Below are 21,892 nucleotides of genomic sequence, written 5' to 3'. Positions count from 1 at the left end.
GACACCATCACCAACCTGGTTCCATTCCGCCCTGGCTCCTGCGTTCCACCAGGGGACACCGCCTGCAGGATCACAGCCAGGCCACCCGGGGCTGCTCCCCGATGATCGCGGTGGCGAGCCCGGGTCCCTCCATCCCGCGCCTTGCGCTCCCCCCCCACCACCCAGATCCGGATCTTGGGGGCTGGCGGGGTGCAGAGCCGGGAAGCCAGCTCGCAGCTGTGTCCCCCAACAGGCTCCCGGGTCCCCTCCCTCCCCGGGGCGGGGACCAGGCGCCTGCGGTCTCCCCCCAACTACTTGTCCCCTGTCATCACTTTTTCCTACACAATCCGCTCCGATGGGGCTGGGCGCGGGGAGGAGCGCGGCCCTGGGTGGCCCAGGGGGGGGAGGGGGTCAAGTCGCCCTGCGTGTCCCCTGGGGGGGGGGCGCCCCGCAAAGTCCCCCCCAACCCCCGAGGAGGCGGGTTCCCAGGACCCAGTCGTCGCCCCCTGAGGCTTCGGACAAACTTTGCCTCCTGCCAGGTCACCCACAGCACGGGGTCGCAGCTGTCATTTGGAAGTGCCACCCGGGTGTGGGGGGGGGCAGGGAAAAAAACCCGGGGACTTCACCCCGAGTCGCGTTGGTGCCACCAGGGGCTGCAAAGAGACCGCGGCGGATGGGGACAAGTTGGTGACAGGGGGGGGCTGGTGCCAGGGAGTCCGAGGGGGGGCGCGCGCGCGCGTGCACACGCGCACGATCGTGCACACGCGCCCAGGAGCGCGCGGGAGGCCACACGCCGAGCGCGCCAGGGACCCCCCGCCCCCCGACCCCCTGGTGGCGGCGCTCGCGGGTGGGGCGGGGACAGGGAGGCAGGTTACCGGGGCCACGAGCGGCGCTGTCACCTCCCGAGCGCCGCGGGTCTCAGCGGGCGGCGGGACCAGGGCCGGGCGAGCTGCGCGCGCGGCCACCTCCGCGGCGACAGGGCGACAGGGCGCGGCGTCTGCGCCGCCACTTTATCCCCGGGGCCGCTCGGCGACGGGGGCGGCCGCGGTGGGTGGGGACGCGGGGAGGCGGCGCCCGGGCCCACGTGTGTGAGCCCGGCCCCGCGGGGAGGAGCGGGGGCGCCGCCCGCCCGGGACCCGCCGTGCGCTCCTCCCCGCCCCGGGCTCGCAGGCGGCCGCGCCCGGGGACAAGTCCGGGCCACCCCTAGCCACACCCACCCCGCCCCTGCGCGGGAGGGCGCCGATCTGTCCCTGCAGACCGCAGGCCACACCGGGCGCGGCACGCGCAGGGTGCACACAGGCCCCAGGTGCGCGCACACGGCACACACGCACGCACGGCGCCCGTGCCCACGGGGACCCACTCCGCACAAGGGCACCGTGTGCACACGCGCGCACACACCCAAACGTGCAATCCAGCAGACTCGCGTGCACACACAGGCACGCTGAGATGACCCATGACCTATGCAGGGACACACCAATGCGCCTGGACACTCACAGAAGGTCACAGCACCGGGCCGTGGCGCACGCCTGGCATCCCAGCGGCTGGGGAGGCTGAGGCAGGAGGATCGCAAGGTGGAGGCCAGCCTCAGCCACTTAGCAAGGCCCTAAGCAACTCAGTGAGACCCTGTCTCTGAATAAAATAGAAAAGGGGCTGGGGACAGGGCTCAGGGGTTGAGCACCCCTGGATTTGATCCCTGGGACCAATTTTTTTTTAATTTGTTGAAGAGGAAGTGAGTTTTAATAAAGAATGAGTTAAGAAGGAGCAACAGGAGGAAATGGGTGAAAATTTGGTGGTTAGAAACTTTCACTAAGGGCCGGGCATGGTGGAGGATGCCTGTCACCCCAGCAGAGGGAGGCTGAGGCAGGAGGATCATGAGTTCAAAGATGGCCTCACCAAGTTAGCAAGGCCCTGAGCAACTCAGGGAAACCCTGTCTCTGAATAAAATACAGAATAGGCCTGGGGACGGGGCTCAGGGGTCGAGGGCCCCTGGGTTCAATCCCTGTTACCAAAAGCACATCACACACGCATACACACGTTCCTGTCACACACACACAGAGACACACGTGCTGTAAAGCTGTGGGGTCCCCGCAAGTCCCCAGGGCACAAGGCAGAGGCAGGTTGAAGCATGTCTACAGACATCTGGTCCCGGTCTCTCAATAAAATAGGGCTGGGGACAGGGCTCAGTGGTTGGGGAGGGGAGTCCCTGAGTTCAATCCTTGGTACCAAAAAAATAAATAAATAAATAAATGGAGACTGAGGCAGGGGAATTACCTCAGCCCAAGACCCTCATCTCTGAGAGAGACAGAGAGAGAGAGAGAGAGAGAGAGAGAGAGAGAGAGACAGAGAGAGACAGAGAGAAAGAGAGAGACAGAGAGAGAGAGAGAGAGAGACAGAGAGGAGGGAGTTTTTTTTTTTTTTTTTTTTTTTTTAGAGACTGGGTCTCTCTAGGTTGCTTACAGCCTTGCTCAATTGCTGAGGCTGGCCTCCAACTTAAGATCCTCCTGCCTCATCCTCCTGAGCTGCTGGGGTGACAGACGTGTGCCACCACCGGCCCCTGGCTGAACTTTTATTTTGAGATGATGGTAGATGCACATGCAGTTCTAAGAAATAATACCGAAAGACGTCATATACCCTTTAGCCAGTTTCCCACAATGGTCACTTCTTACAAAACTACAGTACAGGGCTGGGGATGTGGCTCAAGCGGTAGAGCACTTGCCTGGTGTGTGCAGGGCGCTGGGTTCCATCCTCAGCACCACATAAAAATAAAATAAAGATATTGTGTTCACCTAAAACTAAAAAATAAATATTAAAAAAAAAACTACAGTACAATCTCATGACCAGGTTATTGACGTTGATACAGTCAAGAAACAGAATCTATTTCCATCATTGCAAAAATCACGCAGGGTACACTTTCAGGGTCACATCTATTTCCCAGGCATCCCAACGTCCCCTATAAACACTGGAAAACACGAATTGTTCTCCAATTTCCAAAAATCCTGTCTAGAATGTTTTGTGTGTGGAATCATATAATATATATATATATATATATGTATATGTATATAATCCTTTAATAGACCAGGACTGCAATTGATGGATGGGGTAGAAATGGCATGTTTTGTGTTTTAAAAGATATAGCCGGGTGCCGTGTTGCACGCCTGTCATCCCGGCAGCCTGGGAGGCTGAGGCAGGAGGATCCCAAGTTCGAGGCCAGCCTCAGCAACTTAGAGAGACTCTAAACAACAGATGGAGACCCTGCCGCAAAAACCAACAAAACCAAACAAACAAAAAAACCATACAAACAAATGGGTTTTGGAAGTTTTTGCCATTAAAAAAAAAAAGAATGTAGTAGAGGTTCCAAGAACTAGATATGTTTAACCCAATTCAAACGTGTACTGAAACACCCCTGGGGGACCTCATTCATGTGCAAAACTGACACCTTATTATTTATCGAACCTCATTAATATGTAAAACTGTCACCTTATGTGTCAGTTAAAATAAGTTTAAATGAAGATTTAAATCTATTCTGCTGATGTCTGATTTTTTTTAGACCATTTACATTTAATGTAATTATGGTTATGGTAGGGCTTAAGTCTACCATTGTATTTTATTTATTTATATTTTGGTCATTTTGTCTTGTTTTCTGTTCTCTCTTTATTTTTCTAGTCTTCTTGTGGGCTACCGGAGCAGGATGGCTGCTTAGCTGTGCTGTGTTGGAGTGTGTCTCTCTGTAGAGATTGCTTAGCCACGTCCCCTTGTATTGCACTTGATATAATCCCAGCTTACTGATGACCTTTTCCCAGTCCTAGTGAAACAGAAACCTGACATCCCTTCATGTGTCCTTACTGTCATAACCATGTCCGGCACATACACTGAGAACCTCATCAGATAATGTCATCGTTTTTGTTTCAAACATCATTTAGAAAAGAGGAGGGAGGGGGACGCTTATTTTATCGGCCCTGTTTTTGCTCACTGTCTTATTTCTTCCTGCATAGTATTCCACGATTCCTTTTTCTACCCTTTGAGTTCTATTTAGAAAAATCATCTTAGCCATTCTTTGAGAACCGTCTCCCTTCCCCTGAGAACGTATCGATTCTTCTTCATTCTTGAAGGATATATCCACTAGATACAGGATTCTAGGTTAACAGTAAGTTGTTTTTTCTTTTTTTTTTAAGTTGAAAAATGCAGGTGTGGTGGTGCACGCCTGTCATCCAAGCCGCTCAGGAGGCTGAGGCAGGAGGATCACCAGTTGGAGGCCAGCCTCAGCCACTTAGTGAGTCCCCCTAGGCAACTTAGCGAGACCCTGTCTCTAAAATAAAATATAAAAAGGGGCTGGGGATGGGGCTCCATGGTTAAGTGCCCCTGGATTCAATCCCTGCTACTAAAATAAATTAAAAAAAAAACTTTGAAAAATATTGTGCCCCTTATTCTGGCCTTGACGGTATCCAACCCACGGCCATTTGAACATATTTTCTTTTATGGGTGACGTGTTCTTTCTCTCTTGTGGCTTATAAGATGTTTTCTTTACCTTTCATGTTCAGAACTTTTCCTATGATGGGTCTTGGTATGGATTTCTTTGCTTCTATTCTTTTTTTAGGATTTTTTTTTCTGGTTCTTCAATCTGAACAATTCAAGGCTTCCATCTCCTGCCAAATTTGGGGACATTTCTAGTTTTATTTAAGTACATCTCAGCCCCACACTTTTTTCTCTTCTGCTTTTGGGACAATGAGGACATGAAGGTGACAGCTTGTCTTACGAGACCCCGAGGCTTAGATTTCTTCCCATTTTTTTTCTTCATCTATTTTCTCTGTCATTCAGATTGCACATTATTTTTTTTTAATTTTTGTTTTTGGTTTCATGTTCCAGTTCACTGATTCTCTCCTCTGTCCCCCCTCCCCGACATTCTACTTCTGAGTCCATCCATTGTTTGTTCCATTTCAATGATTGTATTTTCCAGCTCGAGGATGGCCATTTGGTTCTTGGGTCTTGGATTCCTCTGCTGAGACTTTCTGTTTTTGATGGGGTTTTCAGCCTGCTCCTAATTGTTCCTTGAAACATTTTTTTTTTGAATCATGCCTGCTTCAAAATCTGAGTTCTTCTCAAAAAACTTAACACACACACACACAAAATAACCCAATCAATCAATCAAAAAAAATAACCCAATCAATAAGTGGGCAAAGAACTGAACAGACGCTTCACAGAGGAGAAATGATCCATCAACAAATATGTGAGAAGATGATCATCATCTCTAGCAATTAGAGAAATGCAAATCAAAACTACACTGAGATTCCACCTCACTCCTGTCAGGAGGACAATTATCAAGGATACAAGTAAAACAATAAATGTTGGTGAGAATGTCGTGGGGGGAAAAGGTACATTGTTAGTACATGGCTGATGGGACTGCAAATGGGTACAACCCCTCTGGAAAGCGGGATGGAGATTCTTCTGAAAATCTGGAATGGAACCCAGCTGTCCCACTCCTCGGTCTATATATACCCAAAGGACTTAAAATCAGCAGCACACAACAGGGACACAGCCACAGCGATGTTTATAGCAGCTCAATTCACGATAGCTAAACCATGGAACCAGCCTAGGTGCCCTTCAACAGGTGGATGGGTAAAGAAACTGTGGTCCATATACACAGTGGAATATTACTCAGCCATCAAGAAGAATGAAATGATGGCATTTGCTGGTCAATGGATGGAGCTGGAGACGATCATGCTGAGTGAAATAAGCCAGTCCCCAAAAAACCAAAGGCTGAGTGTCCTCTCTGATATGGGGACGCTGACTCACAATAAGGGGGGGATGGCAGTTCACTGGATGAGATGCAGGGGAGTGGAGGGAAGGGAGGGGAGGGGACTGGGAGAGACAGGGGAGTGAATGGACGTCACTTTCCCATGTTCACATAGGAACCCACGACCAGGGACACCCCACAGCAGGTCCAGCCACAGGAGTGGGAAGTCACACCTCCGTGTAGGTGGGACATGTCATAATACATGCTACTGTCACGGAGAACTAAGAAGAACAAATAAAAATTTTTTAAAAATCTATGTTCCTTCTCTGCACCTGTTGTTTGTGTTGTTTTTTTTTTTAAATCCAGTGTTGGATCTTTTGGTCTCTTGGTTAAATCAGTGATTTTTCTATTGTGATGTCATCCTCTACGTATCACATCATCCAACTCTGGATCTTGTTGGAAACGTTTGTTTTTTTTCCTGACTTTCTCTAAAACTACTCTGGCCAAAGGAATGAAGTGGTGTGTCCTCACGATCCACCGGTAAAGATACAAGTCCAAGGTTTCTCACTGTTTTTTTTTTTTTTTTTAGTTTGGTCATAGGTGTGGGGCACAGTCCCCTTTTTCTATTTTATTTAGAGACAGGGTCTCGATGAGTTGCTTAGGGCCTCAGTAAATAGCTGAGGCTGGCCTCCAACGTGTGATCCTCCTGCCTCGGCCTCCCCAGTGGCTGGGATGACAGGTGTGCAGTTGCCGGCACCTGGCTGTCCTGATGGATTTGATGGCACTGAATGACCTTTCCCAAGAGGCCTGACCCTGGTGTTTCAATGTAGAGTTAAAAACAGCCACTTTCAGAATGACTGTTGGCAAGAGCTGGGCCAACCTTTATCTTGACTGGCAGAAGTGAAAATTATCAGGCCACCGTTGGAAACCAACCCCAGAGAAGCCACTTAACAGGTCAGAGGAAGGACAGGAGCGATCATCAGCTCTCCCCACGATGTTCCTCCCTCTGGGTCCCCAGTCTTGGTCCTGGAGACATCTCTGATATGGTGACTTTGTCTATTATTTACTGAGTATCTTTCTTCAACTCATATTTTAATTTCACTACAGTTATTTGAAAAGGGTTTTTCTTCCAATAGAAAGCACTTGCCATAAAATAAACATAACCCTACAAAGAACATTAATGAAAGCAAAGTCAAGTTGTTTAAATGTCTGGCTTTTTTTTTTTTTTAAAGAAAGGTAATCCGGGATGGTGGCCCGCACCTGTCATCCCAGCAACTTGGGAGGCTGAGGCAGGAGGATTGCAAGTTGGAGGCCAGCCTCCACAAAAGTGAGACCCTGTCCCTAAATAAAATACCAAATAGGTCTGGGGATGGGGCTCAGGGGGGTGGAGGGCCCCTGAGGTCCATCCTTGGTACCCTCCTCCTCCTCCTCCAAAAAAAAAAAAAAATCTATCAGGAGAGAAGTGCGGGTTCTGCCCACCCAGCCCTTTCCCCCTAGGCCCTTGGTAAATCCTGGATGTCCGCCATTCGTCCCCAGCACCATCATGAGATCTGGACTCAGCAATGGAGAAGAGATTCTTGCACTGACTAATGGAGTTCGTGAAGCAATTAAAACTTGTGCACACTGGAAAAAAAAAATATTCCTCCAGGGTCATCAAGAGGCGCACAGAAAACAGACTTCCAACAACAGGGCGGCTCCTGAGGGGGTGCATCCTCCTCCTGGGGTTTTTGAACAAGATTTTAAAGATTCTTTTTTTTTTTTTTTTTTAAAGATTTCTTTTGAAATGGAATCAGCTGACCCCATTCTCCAGTGTGAGGTTTTTGTTTTTTTTTTTTTCAAGGGAAATGTGGTGGTGGTTATGTTTAAACAGGGAAAACCCAGAGACGGGATGACTAACTGTAGAAACCACTTCATAGGGAGAGTAATTTCCAGAAAATCTGGGCAAGGTGAAGAGGAAGGGCTGGGGGGTGGGTGGGAGAGGAGCAAACCAGGTACCTTTTCTGAATCATAGCATTATTTTCCGGGGCTGCTTTTTATTTTTTTAATGTGCTTATTTTTATTTTTAATTTTTAAAAAAGTGACAAGTGTGTATTTTATCATTATGACACCATATTTTTAAATATATATATATATTTAAATATATATATATATAAAATATATTTTATATATAATATGTATATTTAAATATATAAATATTTAAATATTCATATTATATATTTAAATATAATATATTATATTGATATAATATTAATATATATTTTAAATATATATTTAAATATAATATATTACATTAATATAATAGTAATATATATTTTAAATATACATTTAAATATATAATATATATTTAATTATTTATATTTAAATATAAATATATATTAGGTCACTTTATCTTTATATATATATATATATATATATATATATATATACATATGAAGCTAGGCTGCTTTTTAAATTCAATTTAATTGATTATTTTTTTATTTTTTATTTTTTTGGTACCAGGGATTGAACCCAGAAGCACTTAACCCCTGAGCCCCGTCCCCAGCCCTTTTTTATATTTATATTTAGAGACAGGGTCTCACTGAGTGGCTCAGGGCCTCGCTAAGTTGTAGAGGCTGGCCTCCACCTTGCCATCCTCCTGCCTCAGCCTCCCCAGCTGCTGGGATTATAGGCCCTGTGCCGCCCAGCCCCGGGGGCTGGATTGCTTTTTAATTGGCAACTTGGGGGTCACCGAGGTCCTGTGGACCACAGGTCCTGTGGTGTGTCTGAGTCAACTCTTGGACTTGGAAACTTGGTGACCTTGAGCGAGTTACTGTACCTCTCTGTGTCCTCAAGGGTCCGGGGAAGAGAATGTCTCCTCCTCTTAGGATCCTGGTGATAGGAGCCTGATCAAAGTGCTTGGGAATAATATGACGCGGTGGCCTGTGATAAATGCCTTCTGTCCCAGCTCGGTGACCGCCATCTGCACAACTGGGCCCACGGTCCCCTCCAAACAGCCCCCTCCCGGTGAGCGCCACTCAACCTGAGCACCAGCGTCTCATCTCGTCGCGACCCTTCGTGCGAGGTCCACTGTCCTCTGAATATCCCCAGCAGGCCACAGGTGACATCATCTGGTGGAAACCAGCATTCTGGGGGTGCAGCGACTGAGGCCAGCGAGGCGAGGGGGGGACTTTCCCAGGGTGGTGAGGCCCGTTCCCCGTCTGGAGGCCAAGTCCACAGGAGGACGATGGTCAGGCCTGTCCCTTTGCATCATGGGTACTGGTGACCGAGAATCGTGGCCAACAGATTCTGGGCATTTCAGGTAGAAAAAGAAACCAGAGAGCGGACCGCGGTGGCCCCCGCCTGTGATCCCAGGACCTCGGGAGGCCGAGGCAAGAGGATCGCAAGGTGGAGGCCAGCCTCAGCCATTTAGCAAGGCCCTAAGCCACTCAGGGAGAGACCCTGTCTCTAAATAAAATAGAAAGAGGGCTGGGGACAGGGGGTCAGGGGTGAAGAGCCCCTGGGTTCAATCCCTGGTATTGCCAAAAAAAAAAAAAAAAAAGAAAAAAAAGAAAAAAAATCTATAACATAATTTAACTTATATGTATTAAGCCACAGACCCCTAAACCAAACCATTTATAACGAATAAATTAGAAGCAGGACAAGTGGGTTGTATTTGCTTAGAAGAAGAATGGAAAAGGGACGCAGAGACTCATGAATGCCAAATAAAAATAATAATAGCAGTAAATAACACAATTAAAATAATAATAATAATAATAAAGTACTAAATCACGAATCCCGGGCTGGGACGTAGCTCATTTCACTAGCATGTTTGAGGCCCTGGATTTGACCCCAAGTGAGACAAATAAATAGATAAAGTGGACAATAAAATAATAAGGAAGGAAGAAAAAAATAGAAATAAAATAAGGAAATAACCTTCTTTGAACCAACAATGTTAAATTGACATGCGTTGAGCTGCACCTAGAGCCCCCAAATAGATTTTTTTTTTGGTAGGAGGGATTGACCCCAGGGGTGCAGGACCCCTGAGCCCCGCCCCCAGCCCTTTTTTTATTCTATTTAGAGACAGGGTCTCTCTGAGTTGCTCAGGGCCTCGCTCAGTGGTTGAGGCTGGCCTCCCACTTGCGATCCTCCTGCCTCAGCCTCCCAAGCCACTGGATTGCAGGCCTGTGCTACCACCAACGCCTGATGCCCTCAAATAAATACGTGAATCTATAAATAAGCAGCCACAGGGGTCTAAAGGCATGGCCTAAACCCTGTCTGGGGTTTACTTTGGCTCCTAGTTTTCTCACACAGCCTTAGGCCACCCCCCACCACCACCTCCTGCTGGGTTCCTGTAGCGCCCAGGTGCCATTTTGCTCAGGGCGGGTCTCTCTTTAATTTGCATATTCATGAGCTGCTCCTGCGGAGGGTGGTGCTTCCCTCCGCCTACCTGGGGCCACCCAATCACTAACGCCCTCAGGCACAGGATCCCTGCACCCAACCTCACTCTCCACCTTGGACCTCAGCTGCTCAAATTCTGGGCCTGGGTGGATGGGTTTCCATCTGAGAAGCCTCAGGACTCTTCCTGGGGCTGGGGGTGTGGCTCACTGCAAGGGGGACTCACTTAGGGTGTTCAGGCCCTGGGTTCCAGACCCAGCTCTCCCCCCTCAAAAAGCCAACAACAAAGCCCTCTTCCTCCTCTGACAGTCTCCTGTCACCTTGGAACAGGGAGAAAAATCTCCACCCACCTGCAGATTTGATCATTCTCTGTTGACTCTTGGGAATTTCACAGGTTGAACAATAACAAAACAAAACAAAAAAAAGATGTTCAAAAATGTAAGTAGATCCCTGTCATCCTAGGGGCTCGGGAGGCTGAGGCAGGAGGACCGCAAGTTGGAGGCCAGCCTCAGCAATGTATCAAGGCCCTAAGCAACTCAGCGAGACCCTGACTCTAAATAAAAAATTAGAGAGGGCCGGGGATGGGGCTCAGTGGTTAAGCACCCCTGGGTTCAATCCCTGGTGCCAAAATATATATATACATTTGTAAATAAAATATAAAAATAAAATATATAGGACTGGGGCTATATAATATAAAATATATAAATATATATATTATTATTATTTTTTGGTACCAGGGATTGAACCAGGGGTGCTTAACCACTGAGCCCCATCCCCAGCCCTTTTTATTTTTTTATTTAGAGACAGGGTCTTGCTGAATTGCTTAGGGCCTCGCTCAGTGGCTGAGGCTGGCCTCCACCTTGTGATCCTCCTGCCTCAGCCTCCTCGTGAGCTGCTGGGATCCCAGGTGTGCACCACAGAGCCTGGCAGAAATTAATTTTAAACAGTGTGGTCATAAGACAAAAAATATACCATCGGAGCAGTAGAACTGTTTTTTAAATTTGATAAACGTGGCACATGCTTGTTATCCCAGGGACTTGGGGAGGCTGAGGCAGGAGGATCGCAAGTTGGAGGCCAGCCTCAGCCACTTCATGAGGCCCTCAGCAACTCAGCAAGACCCTGTCTCTAAATAAAATATTTAAAAGGGGCTGGGGAATGGGGCTCAGGGGTGAAGCACCCCTGGGTTCAATCCCTGGTACCAAAAAAAAAAAAATGCAAATCAAGTCGGGCAGAGACGATGGTCTAAACACCCTGGATGTACCCAAATGGATCAGGAAATATTCTTTAGGGTTCTCAAACCAGCCCTGGCTCACCTGCCTGGGCAGCGTGTGCAAGGAAACGGTGAATTTCCATGACGTGTTCGAGCTGAGTCTGCAGCGCTGATTGACAGCGCCCCTCCTAGGTTGGGGGAGGTGGGGGGAAGTGCTGCTGGACTACATTTCCCAGACGCCCTCGGGGCTCCCGGGCTGAGCGCTCTGGCCAATGCGGAGGAAGGCGCGCCAGAGCCCGACCTGACCTCCCTGGGGTGTGCCCATCTCCCTGCCCGGGGAAGAGGGAGGCATTCCTATGAGATGGAGTGGAGGGAGGGATGTCTCTGAAGGACATCCCTTAGGATGCCCCAGTGTCCCCAAGAATAAGGATTGCCCTGGGTTTGGTGGCAAAGGAGACATGACCTTTAATGAAGTCCTTTTGCAGGTGGCTGCCTGACTGGCTGGGACCAAGAGGGTCTTTGAAAAACCCTTGTGGCCTTTTAGCATCTCTGGGTGGTTCTGCCTTGCCCCCCCCGCCCCGCCCCCGTCTGTTGGTCAGTCTGTTGGTGACATGTCAATCCAAGAACATGCAAATAAATGTGTAGCTGGAGAGCCAGAGACACCCCCCCACACACACCCACCAGGCCACTTGCCTTGGAGGACAGGAGAGGGGTGGGAGGACCTGGGCATGTGACTTGGCAGAACCAAATGCTGGGAGAGAGAGAGAATCTTGGCACCCACAGCGGATCGCAGAGGTGGTTTCTGTGTCACGGATAGGAACCCTGGGTCCCCTCTGCAATAGGCAGACTGTCATTTTAGGGCTGGGGGGGGGGGGGCTGGACAAGGGATGGAACCCAAGGGTGCTTTCCCACAGAGCTCTCTCCTAGTCCTGTTTATTTATTTATTTATTTTTTTAAACAGGGTCTCCCTAAGTTTTGTAGAGGCCGGCGGCCTCCAACTTGCGATCCTCCTGCCTCAGCCTCCAGAGTCCCTGGGATCCAAGGGAGTGTCCCTGCCCAGGGCCGAGGGGCAACATGGTAACCACCTTTTTATGAAAGGGATGAGTGTGGCTTGGCCAGCTCCCTGAGGACCAATCAGGGCATTGGGAAGTGGCCCTGCCCTCCTCACCCCAGCAGATCCAATAAGCCACTCAGAGCCGTGCAGCTGAAGGACGAGGGGACATTGAAAGAGGAGAGGCTTGGGAAAAGGAGGAGGAAGGGAAGGACGTCTACAGAAAGAACTAGAAGGTGCTGTTTCAGAAAAGAAGCACCGTAGGCTGGTCTGTGGCAGCCCACGGGCACCCACAGAAGGCTCCCTCGGTAAACAGCCTCGGGGGTGGCTTCCAGTGGTCCCCCTGCCAGGGACACTGTAAATGTCACTTGAGTGTTCAAAAGAGTGTGAAGCCCTGGGTTGATCAGAAGTGCAAAGACAAGCTGGGTGAGTCAGGTTCCCTCGGGGAAGACCAAAACCCTCCAACTGTCTAACCCTAGAGAAGAAACCATAACCCATTTATACTCCCTCTTTGAAAATGCAATCGCCACGCATATGAAATGATACACTCAGCTCTCTGTATCCGTGGGTGCTGCATCCGCAGATTCAACCAAGGATCAAAATATATATATATATATTTTTTTTTAAATTGCCTCTGCACCCCTGTCATCCCAACGGCTCAGGAGGCTGAGGCAGGAGGATCACAAGGTGGAGGCCAGCCTCAGCCACTTAACAAGGCCCTAAGCAACTCATCAAGACCCTGTCTCTCAATAAAGTATTAAAAAGGGCTGGGGAATGGGGCTCAGGGGTTAAGCGCCCCAAGTTCCATCCCTGATACCAAAAAAAAAAAAGAAAATTGTACATGCATTTAGATATAATGCATAATAATATACACAGAGAAAAACTAACCTTAATGATGCTTCTATTTGAGGAGAGAGAGAAGAAGGAACTTTTTTTTTTTCCAAACTACTTTATTCCTGTTATCTTTGCTATTTTGTTACAGTGAGCGTCTGTGGCTGTTGTAAATACCTATGTTTTACTTATTTTATTTTATTTATTAGTTTTGTTTGTGGTGCTGAGGACATATGATTTTGGGGGGTGGGTGGGTACTGGGGATGGAACCCAGGGGCACTCAACCCCTGAGTCGCACCCCCAGCCTTATTTTGTATTTATTATTTAGAGACAGGGTCTCCCTGAGTTGCTCAGGGTCTCCCTAAGTGGCTGAGGCTGGCCTCCAACTTGCGATCCTCCTGCCTCAGCCTCCCTAGCTGCGGGGATGACAGCTGTGCACCACCATGCTGGGCCATCTGCTTTTAATTTTACTGATGTTCAGGAAGATTTTATATCAAGGAGCCAGGTAGTACCTATCTCCTCTGTTTATCCGTAACGGCCAGATGCAATGCTCCTGTTGGAAATTTTAAGTGAAAAGTGTAAGATTGTACCCAGAAAATGAATCCGAGCCCCATAAATATTCATAGAAAACAACTGGAAAGAAATCCAATAAATGTTCACAGTAGGTGTTCCCGGCAGAGAGATCGTGAATAATTATTTCTTCCTTTCTAGTTTTTAATACTTCTCAATTTTCTATTATAAGCATGCATTCTTTTTATAATTGAAAAAAAAGCACTATATATATATATTTTTTTTTTAATTTTTTTCTAAATGTAATTGCCAAGTCTCTGCCAAGGCGATGCCAAATTTTCTTCCCAGCTGAGAAAATGGTACCAATCCAAAGATGCCTGGGTGACACTCAGACACAGTGTCATTTTTTTTTGGATCCAGGCAAAGAAAGGGTAGGGAAGCTCAGTGGTTAACACCACCAGCTGGACCCTGGAGTGTCAATCAAGCCAGCCCGCCATGGTGAGACAAGTCCTGCCAAGGGACCAGACGCGCAGGAACAAGGCAGGGGACCCCCTCACCAGACGTCCTTGACACCTGCTAATGAGCTGCTGTTTTCCATATAGATTAGATTTGTGACACCACCACCACCCCCCACCCCCGTGTGTCTAAGATCATCTACTCCTTCACCCACCCCTGGGCCCTGGGATTGTCTGCCTGGCTTTGGAGGCTGGTGACATATTCCATGACGGGCTCTTCTCACCCCTTGGGAGAATTAGCAAGGAACCAGCTCAGCGCTTGGTCAGTCTCCCTGGGCAGTCCCTTCTCTGGAGGCTGAGGCAGGAGGATCCCAAGATGGAGGCCAGCCTCAGCCACTCAGCGAGTTGTTCACGGCCTAAGTGGCTGAGGCTGGCCTCCAATTTGGGTCCTCCTGCCTCAGCCTCCTGAGCCACTGGGATGACAGGCGTGCACCACCGTGCCTGTCTTCATCTAGTTTAATTCTCATTTCTCTTAGGGCCAAGGTGAGGCCTATTTTAGGGTCAGTCGCATTTCTTTTTCTGAGTACTGGCAAAATGGCTTATTGGGGAGTGACCTCATTTTGTCTTAGATTTCTATAGGGACTCTTTATATGAACCAGATGAGCCCTTTTTGGCCGGGCGATGGGATGCTGGTATTTTCCTAAGTGTATCCTCTCTCTTCCAACGTGGCTTTCTGAGCTCTTTATTTTGGAAATTTCCAAGCATTTATATAAGTCGAGAGATAATGTAATGAATTCCATGTCCTCGCTCCTCAACTTCAGCAATTACCCAAACATGTCATCTCGCTCCCTCTGTCATGCCAGTCACTCCCACCCCCACTCAGATTATTTTAAAGCAGATCCCAGCCAGAGCCTTTCATCTGCAAAGAGTCCAGTAGGGATCTGTGAGAGATTTTATTTGAATCTCATTAAAAAAGAAAAAAAAAATAGGCTGGGTGCGGTGGCGCACACCTGTCATCCCAGAGGCTTGGGAGGCTGAGGCAGGAGGATCGAAAGTTGGAGGCCAGCCTCAGCCACTTGGCTCTAAGCAAATTAGTGAGGCCCTATCTGTTGTGCTGTGGCTGTGGGGTGTCCCCAGAGTCCTCGTGGGAGGTGACACAGGAAGGTCCAGAGGAGGAGTGAGGGGTTTTGAGGCCTGAACCCTGGCAGTGAATGGCTCCCTGGGGGTCCCCTGGGGGTCCCCTGGTGGCCCCTGGAGGCAGGTGAGGTGTGGTGGAGGAGGTGGCCCTGGGGCCGTGGCTTGAGGTCTCGATTTGTCCCTGGAGAGTGGAGTCCCTGCTCCCTGGTCCCCATGGGAGCTGCTCCCTCCCCACACTCTTCCTCCATGATGTCCTGCCTCCCCTCGGGCCCTGACCCATGGACCCGGCCATCTGTGGACTGGGACCTGGGACCTTGTGGACACTCTGAGCCAAATACACTTCTCCTCCTCTAACTCTTCTTCTTATCAGGTATTTGAATCCCAGAGGCCAAAAAAAAAAAAAAAAGCTGAATAAAATAACGAACCAGAAGTCTGTCTGATGATGACTCAAGTATTTTGACTGAGCCCCATCATCTGAACCATGTGCTTTTTAATCCTCCTAAATGAGAAATGAACCATTTCTAATTTAAACAGATAATCACGGGTAGACAGAGAATCTCTTTGCATGCCACAATAAGAAAAAAAACCTGATATTTCAAAGGAGATGCGTCTGAGCCATTTTATTTAAACAGAGAGAGCAAACAAACGTATATTAGGTGGGAAAGTCTATGTCAGACCAATTCAGTCCTGGGTTTTTGATCCATGAATATCAATAAAATTGACCCAGAGACATTCAAATTGGTTGGAAAGAATAAGATAGGGCTTATATATACCCTTTTATTACATATGATAATCCCCTGGGGCAGTGGCACACACCTGTCATCCCAGCAGCTCTGGAGGCTGAGGCAGGAGGATCCCAATTTAGAGGCCAGCCTCAGAAACTTAGTGAGGCCCTCAGCAACTGTCTCTAAATAAAAATAAATAAATAAATAAAAAGAGAGTGTGGCTCCGTGGGTTAGCACCTCTAGGTTCAATCCCTGGTACCAAAAAAAAAATAGAATCAAATATGAGGGCTGGGGTAGTGGCTCCGTGGCAGAGTGCTGGGACCCAGGGTGTCCCATGTCCCAGTCCACAGATGGCAGCCCCACTCCTGGGCGAGGGGAGGCAGGACATCATGGAGGAAGAGTGTGGGGAGGCAGCAGCTCCCATGGGGACCAGGGAGCAGGGACTCCACTCTCCGGGGGGCCAGAATTTTCTTTCATGCAAGTCAACAGCATCTGCCAAGGCCCAACCTGATGAGGTCTCTCTCCTTCCAAGGGGGTGAATTCTTGGCTTTGGGGTCACCCTGGGTGATTCCCATTTTTATGCTCTGGTCTGGCCAATTTTCTGGCTGCCAGGAACACGCATTCAGCTCTTATTTAGAGACAGGGTCTCGCTGAATTGCTTAGGGTCTTGTTAAGTGGCTGAGGCTGGCCTCCAACTTGCGATCCTCCTGCCTCGGCCTCCCGAGCCGCTGGGATGACAGGTGTGGGCCAGGGGAATGAGCCCACCCTTTTCCTGGTAGGGTTGAAAGAGGGTCAAGTCAGGGGCTGGGTACTTGGTCTGTACTGCCATTTGTCCTTGAGCCCAGAGTCGCTCGGGGAATGTGTGGAGAAGATGGATTCGGGGCTCGTTCTTTTTATAGCCCCATAATTGCTAAAGGAGAATTGTCTTTGTGTCAAAAACCGAGCTGAACATTTCCATTCTTCTATTTATGTCTCCTCGTGTGTCCTGGCACCAAAGTCTTCTGAGAGGGACCTCAGGCCAGAATCTTTATCAGTCAAAATCTTAGCCTTCCTGGCAACATTTCTGAGATTTTTTAAAATTTCTTTTTTAGAGGGGGAGTCCTGGGGATTGAATTCAGGGGCCCTTAACCCCTGAGCCCCGTCCCCAGCCCTTTTTAGATTTTATTTAGAGACAGGGTCTCACTGAGTTGCTGAGGGCCTTGCTAAGTGGCTGAGGCTGGCCTCCACCTTGCGATCCTCCTGCCTCAGCCTCCCGAGCCGCTGGGATGACAGGTGTGCGCCACTCCACTAGGCTATTTCTAAGATCTTAAACAAATATGAAATCATGAATCTTTTGGAGGGACGTTATTACGTGACAAAAACAGGTCAACCCTACCAGGAAAAGGGTGGGCTCATGCCTCAGGAAGGAGCATGTTGATATTAAAAACCTGTGGCAGCCGGGTTCCGTGGCACATGCCTATCATCCCAGCAGCTTGGGAGGCCGAGGCAGGAGGATCGCAAATTGGAGGCCAGCCTCAGCAACCTCGTGAAGCCCTAAGCAACTCAGTGAGACCCTGTCTTAAAATAACAACAACAAAAAAAAAGGGCTGAAATCCCCAGTACCCACTCACCCCCCCAAAAAAAGATTACAATTTAAGATTGGTCAGAAATTATCTATGAAATGCATGCCTGTAATCCCAGCTACTCAGGAGGCTGAGGGGATGAGGATGGCAAGTTTGAGGCTGGCCTCTGCGATTTAGTGAGATCGTGTCTCAAAATTTAAAAAATTAAAAAAAATATATCTATATTTTTTTCTTTTTAAGGGTTGGGGATGTAGCTCAGTAGTAGAGTGGCCGAGTACCTCCCCCTTCCCAAAAAAAAAATATTTTATGAAATGGAATGAAACTTGCGATTTGTGTTATTATGGGTGCTACAAGAGCCACGGGGACCCATGACGATGACGTGTCAAGTGGAAAGGTTTGTGAATCTACAGGTTTGAGCAACTTGTTCTGATGATGTAAGAAAGGTGACAACTCATTCTTCACATGGGCACGTTCGTTCCAGGAAACGACGGCAAACGTGGCCATCATGTGACTAACTCAGAGCCTTCCGTGGCTATGGCAAAACACCCGAGGTCGTCAACTTAAAAAGAAGAAAGGTTCATTTCAGTTCATGGTTTCAGGTGACTCCATCTGTGATCTCTTGGCCTGTGGCTTTGGGCCGCGTGGTGGTGGCACACAGTGTGCCATCGTGGGGAGCACGTAGCGGAGGTTTGTTCATTTGAGGGCAACTGGAAAGCAAAGAGAGAGAAAGAGCTGGGGGCCCCCATGACCTAACTTCCTCCCATGAGGCCCCGCCCACAACTTCTCCACCCACCTCCCTGGAGTGCCACAGGCTGACCTTTAACCCAAGGCTTTGGTGGAATGTCCCAGACCCAAACCCATTTATATCAGATGCCTTGGGGCATCTGATATAAAACTTAAAAATTTTAGGCTTTAAAAATAACAGTGTGTCCAAGACAGGGTGGTGACAGGGCAGACTGTTTCCTGTGATCTGAACTTTGGCCTTGACCTAGGGAAAAAAAAAATACTTCCTACCATTTGGGGTGGGGGGGTACCCAGGAATTGAACCCAGGGGCCCTCCACCACGGAGCCCCGTCCCCAGCCCTATTTTGTGTTTTTATTTAGAGACAGGGTCTCACTGAGTTGCTGAGAGCCTTGCTAAGTGGCTGAGGCTGGCCTCCACCTTGCAATCCTCCTGCCTCAGCCTCCCAAGCCCCCGGAATGACAGGTGAGCTCCACTGTGCCTGGCCCTTCCTACCATCCTTGGCACGGAGCTCCCAGAAATGTAGGAGACAGATACATGAAATCCTTGGAGGATCACCTTCTTTGAAGCAGCCGGACTCAATTCTGAGAAATCATTTGCTTTCAAGTAAAGAAACCCCGGGCCAGGTGATCTAAATAAATGATGTCCCTGCGGTCACACAGCTAGAGAGAGGCAGGGTTTTTAGATGGGAATGGCATCTGCTGCTTTCCAGGAAGAAAAAAAAAAATGTTAACGTTTCTCCCACCCCCGCTCCTTGAATTTTCATTAGATTTAGAATCAGGCATAGATTGAGATCATTGTGAGGTTTCAGATGACACATTTTTTTTTTAAATATCTTTTAGTTGTTGATGGACCGTTATTTTATTTATTTATGTGGTGCTGAGAATCGAACCGAGTGCCTCACCTGTGCTAGGCAAGTGTGATACCACTGAGCCACCACCCCAGCCCCCAGATGATACGTTTTCAATACCTTTATTATTTTTTTAATTTTATTTTTATGTGGTGCTAAGGATCAAACCCAGTGCCTCATACACGCTAGGTCAGCTCTCCACCACCGAGCTACAGATACATTTTTTGTTGTTGTTGTTGTTTTAATTTAGAGACAAGGTCTCCCTGAGTGGGGCTCGGTGCCTTGATTTTGGTGAGGCTGGCCTCCACCTTGCGATCCTCCTGCCTCAGCCTCCAGAGCTGCTGGGATGACAGGCCTGAGCCCCCCCACGTGCCCGGCCAAGCAACTCAGCTGTGATGGGGCTTGTCCCAGGGTAGTATTTCTGTGAAGGGATATTTGTTGGGGTTGAGCGCGTGCCTGCCGGATGGATGACCTACTTGTTGGTTGAGATATGCCTTCCCAGGCTCCAACTGGCTCTTTGCCCTCCCACAACCACCCACTGCGGATCATAGAAAAGTGCCCAGAGTGGCCAGGGGCCAATCTGAATTATATGCACAGTTTCCTTGTGTGTTCCAAGTTTTCTTTTTTTCCTTACCACACCCAGACAGCCAATTTTTTATTTATTTTATTATTTTAATTTTATTTTTATTTTATATTATTTATTTTTATTTTATTTTATGTATTTTTATTTTATTTATTTTATTTTATATTTTGTTTTATGTATTTTTATTTCATATTTTATTTATTTTCATTTTATTTTATATTTTACTTTATGTATTTTTATTCTATTTTATTTTGTTTTATTTATTTTATTTTACATTTTATTTATTTTTATTTCATTTTATTTATTTTATTATTTTATTTTATTTTATATTTTATCGGATGTATTTTTATTTTATTTCATATTTTATTTATTTTATTTCATATTTTATTTATTTTTATTCTATTTTATATTTTACTTCATGTATTTTTATTTTATCGATTTTATTTTATATTTTATTTTACGTTTTATTTATTTTTATTTTATTATTTTATTATTTTATTTTATTTTTGCAGTTAGCACAGAGCTGCCACTCAGGGGTCCCCTTGAACCCCACTGTCTGAGTCACTGAATGCATTTTTGAACGTTGCTTTTCTGGTGAGGGACAAAGGGTCCCTGGGAGATAAAAGGCCCTCCCTCTCTCCTACCTAATGCATTTCTAAATACACCAATGCCATTTTGCACCAAGAAGCAAATCCACCCGCATGCGATTTGGATTGCATCTCATTTAAAAAAAATAAAATAAAATGGAGCTCTGGGGATTCAGTATGGACCCACACTGTCCTGGGGTGGCTGGGGGCTAAGGAGGGGGTAAAAATTCTTCCATTCAATCCCTGGGGGGGGAACCCCTTCCAAAACTGGGTGTGCAGGGGAACTTGCCTGTCTCCAAAGAAATGTGTCCCTTGGCGCTCCTCAACTTGCTTAATTACTCAGCAGAATCAAAGCTGGACTCTGCAGTGACCCAGGGCCCTGGGGACTTTTAATATGCAAATGCACATTGTCCTGCTCTCAGGGGGTACTGAGCGGGGCCACACTGCCTAAGCCAACTTGGCCCCGGTTACCCTGAGAACTTTCTGGGCCTGAGGACATGGGTGGGGGTTCCTATCAGCCCAGGGAACTCGAGTTTGGGAAACTCTGGTCTCGTGTCCAGCGAGGTCATGAATCATCCTGTCACCTACCCAGTCGGGTTCCAAGCCACCATCGGGGACCCTCAAGGGCCTCCCACTCCCCCCACCGGTGGCTGGTTACCTTTTTATGGTCAAAGCACATTGAAGGGAATTGAAAGACTCCCAGGCAGGAGGGAGAGGGGAGGTGACAGCCACTAAATAAGTCAGAAATGACCCCAGAGACAACACTTCCTGAGCCCCAACCAAGTCCCATGAGGCTATTTTTTTTTTTTTTAAATCCATAGTTATGTCACGGTGGCCCCAAGCTCACCAGGCCAGGGGTTGGAGCTCTGCAGAGGACCATGTCTTTGGCTCTGGTTTCTAGAACATTCCTTTGAACTCTTCTTGGCATGAGCTCTCTCTCTCTCTCTCTCTTGCATCTGGTGGTCTCTTGGATGCTGTGGCCACATGGAGCAGGGATTGAACTCTGGGGCGCTCAACCCCTGAGCCCCATCCCCAGCTCAATTTCGTATTTTATTGAGAGACAGGGTCTCGCTGAGTTGCTTAAGGCCTTGAAATATTGCTGAGGCTGGCCTCCAACTTGAGATCCTCCTGCCTCAGCCTCCCGAGCCGCTGGGATGACAAGCAGGGGCCACAGCACCCAGCCAACACCAGGGGGTGTGCGTACAAAATTGAAGGGGTGAGGCCGAGTTGTCAGTCTTGTGGTCAAGGACGGTGACTTTGAAGAGGACATTGGTACCCCTCCTTCTCTCCTTTTTCTTTCCTACCTGGCCGTGGGGAGAACCGACCACAGGCGGAAACCTCCACAAGTGTGCACCCAAGTAAACCTTTTTGCTTTTTAAGTCCATGCTCTCAGGCATTGTGTAACAGTCAGGCAAAGCTGACCAAAACATGGAAAGCTTAGTGACCTTCAAAAGTCCACGTCTAGCTATTTTCTCACATGGCTGTGTCTGCTACAGGGCTCCTCAGTGAAATGCACCTGCCCCACCGTGGGGCAGGTGAAGCAATCAGGTTGTGTGAAAGAGCTC

At 48.1% G+C, this 21,892-nt stretch overlaps 1 protein-coding gene across 2 annotated transcripts in view; it reads right to left on the bottom strand.

The window, feature by feature from the left end:
* Mgll (monoglyceride lipase) overlaps positions 1-987 on the bottom strand; it is a 64,852-nt gene extending 63,865 nt beyond the window's left edge. Inside the window, exon 1 of one of the 2 annotated variants that reach the window (XM_046466923.2) lies at positions 855-987. Coding sequence is in view for 1 of the 2 variants with exons in the window: in XM_046466922.2 (XP_046322878.1) it covers positions 16-25 (10 nt within the window). In the remaining variant the exon portion in view is untranslated. Of the gene's footprint in view, positions 1-15; positions 219-854 lie in introns of those variants that run through there. The other variant, XM_046466922.2, reaches the window with a different exon arrangement.
* Positions 988-21,892: the final 20,905 nt, after the last annotated feature.

Source organism: Marmota monax, unplaced genomic scaffold (genome assembly GCF_021218885.2).
Source record: "Marmota monax isolate L192 unplaced genomic scaffold, Marmota_monax_Labrador192_F-V1.1 WCK01_AAM20220418_F8-fsc00249, whole genome shotgun sequence".
NCBI classification, from domain to species: domain Eukaryota; kingdom Metazoa; phylum Chordata; class Mammalia; order Rodentia; family Sciuridae; genus Marmota; species Marmota monax.
This window is presented reverse-complemented; position numbering and strand designations above follow the sequence as displayed.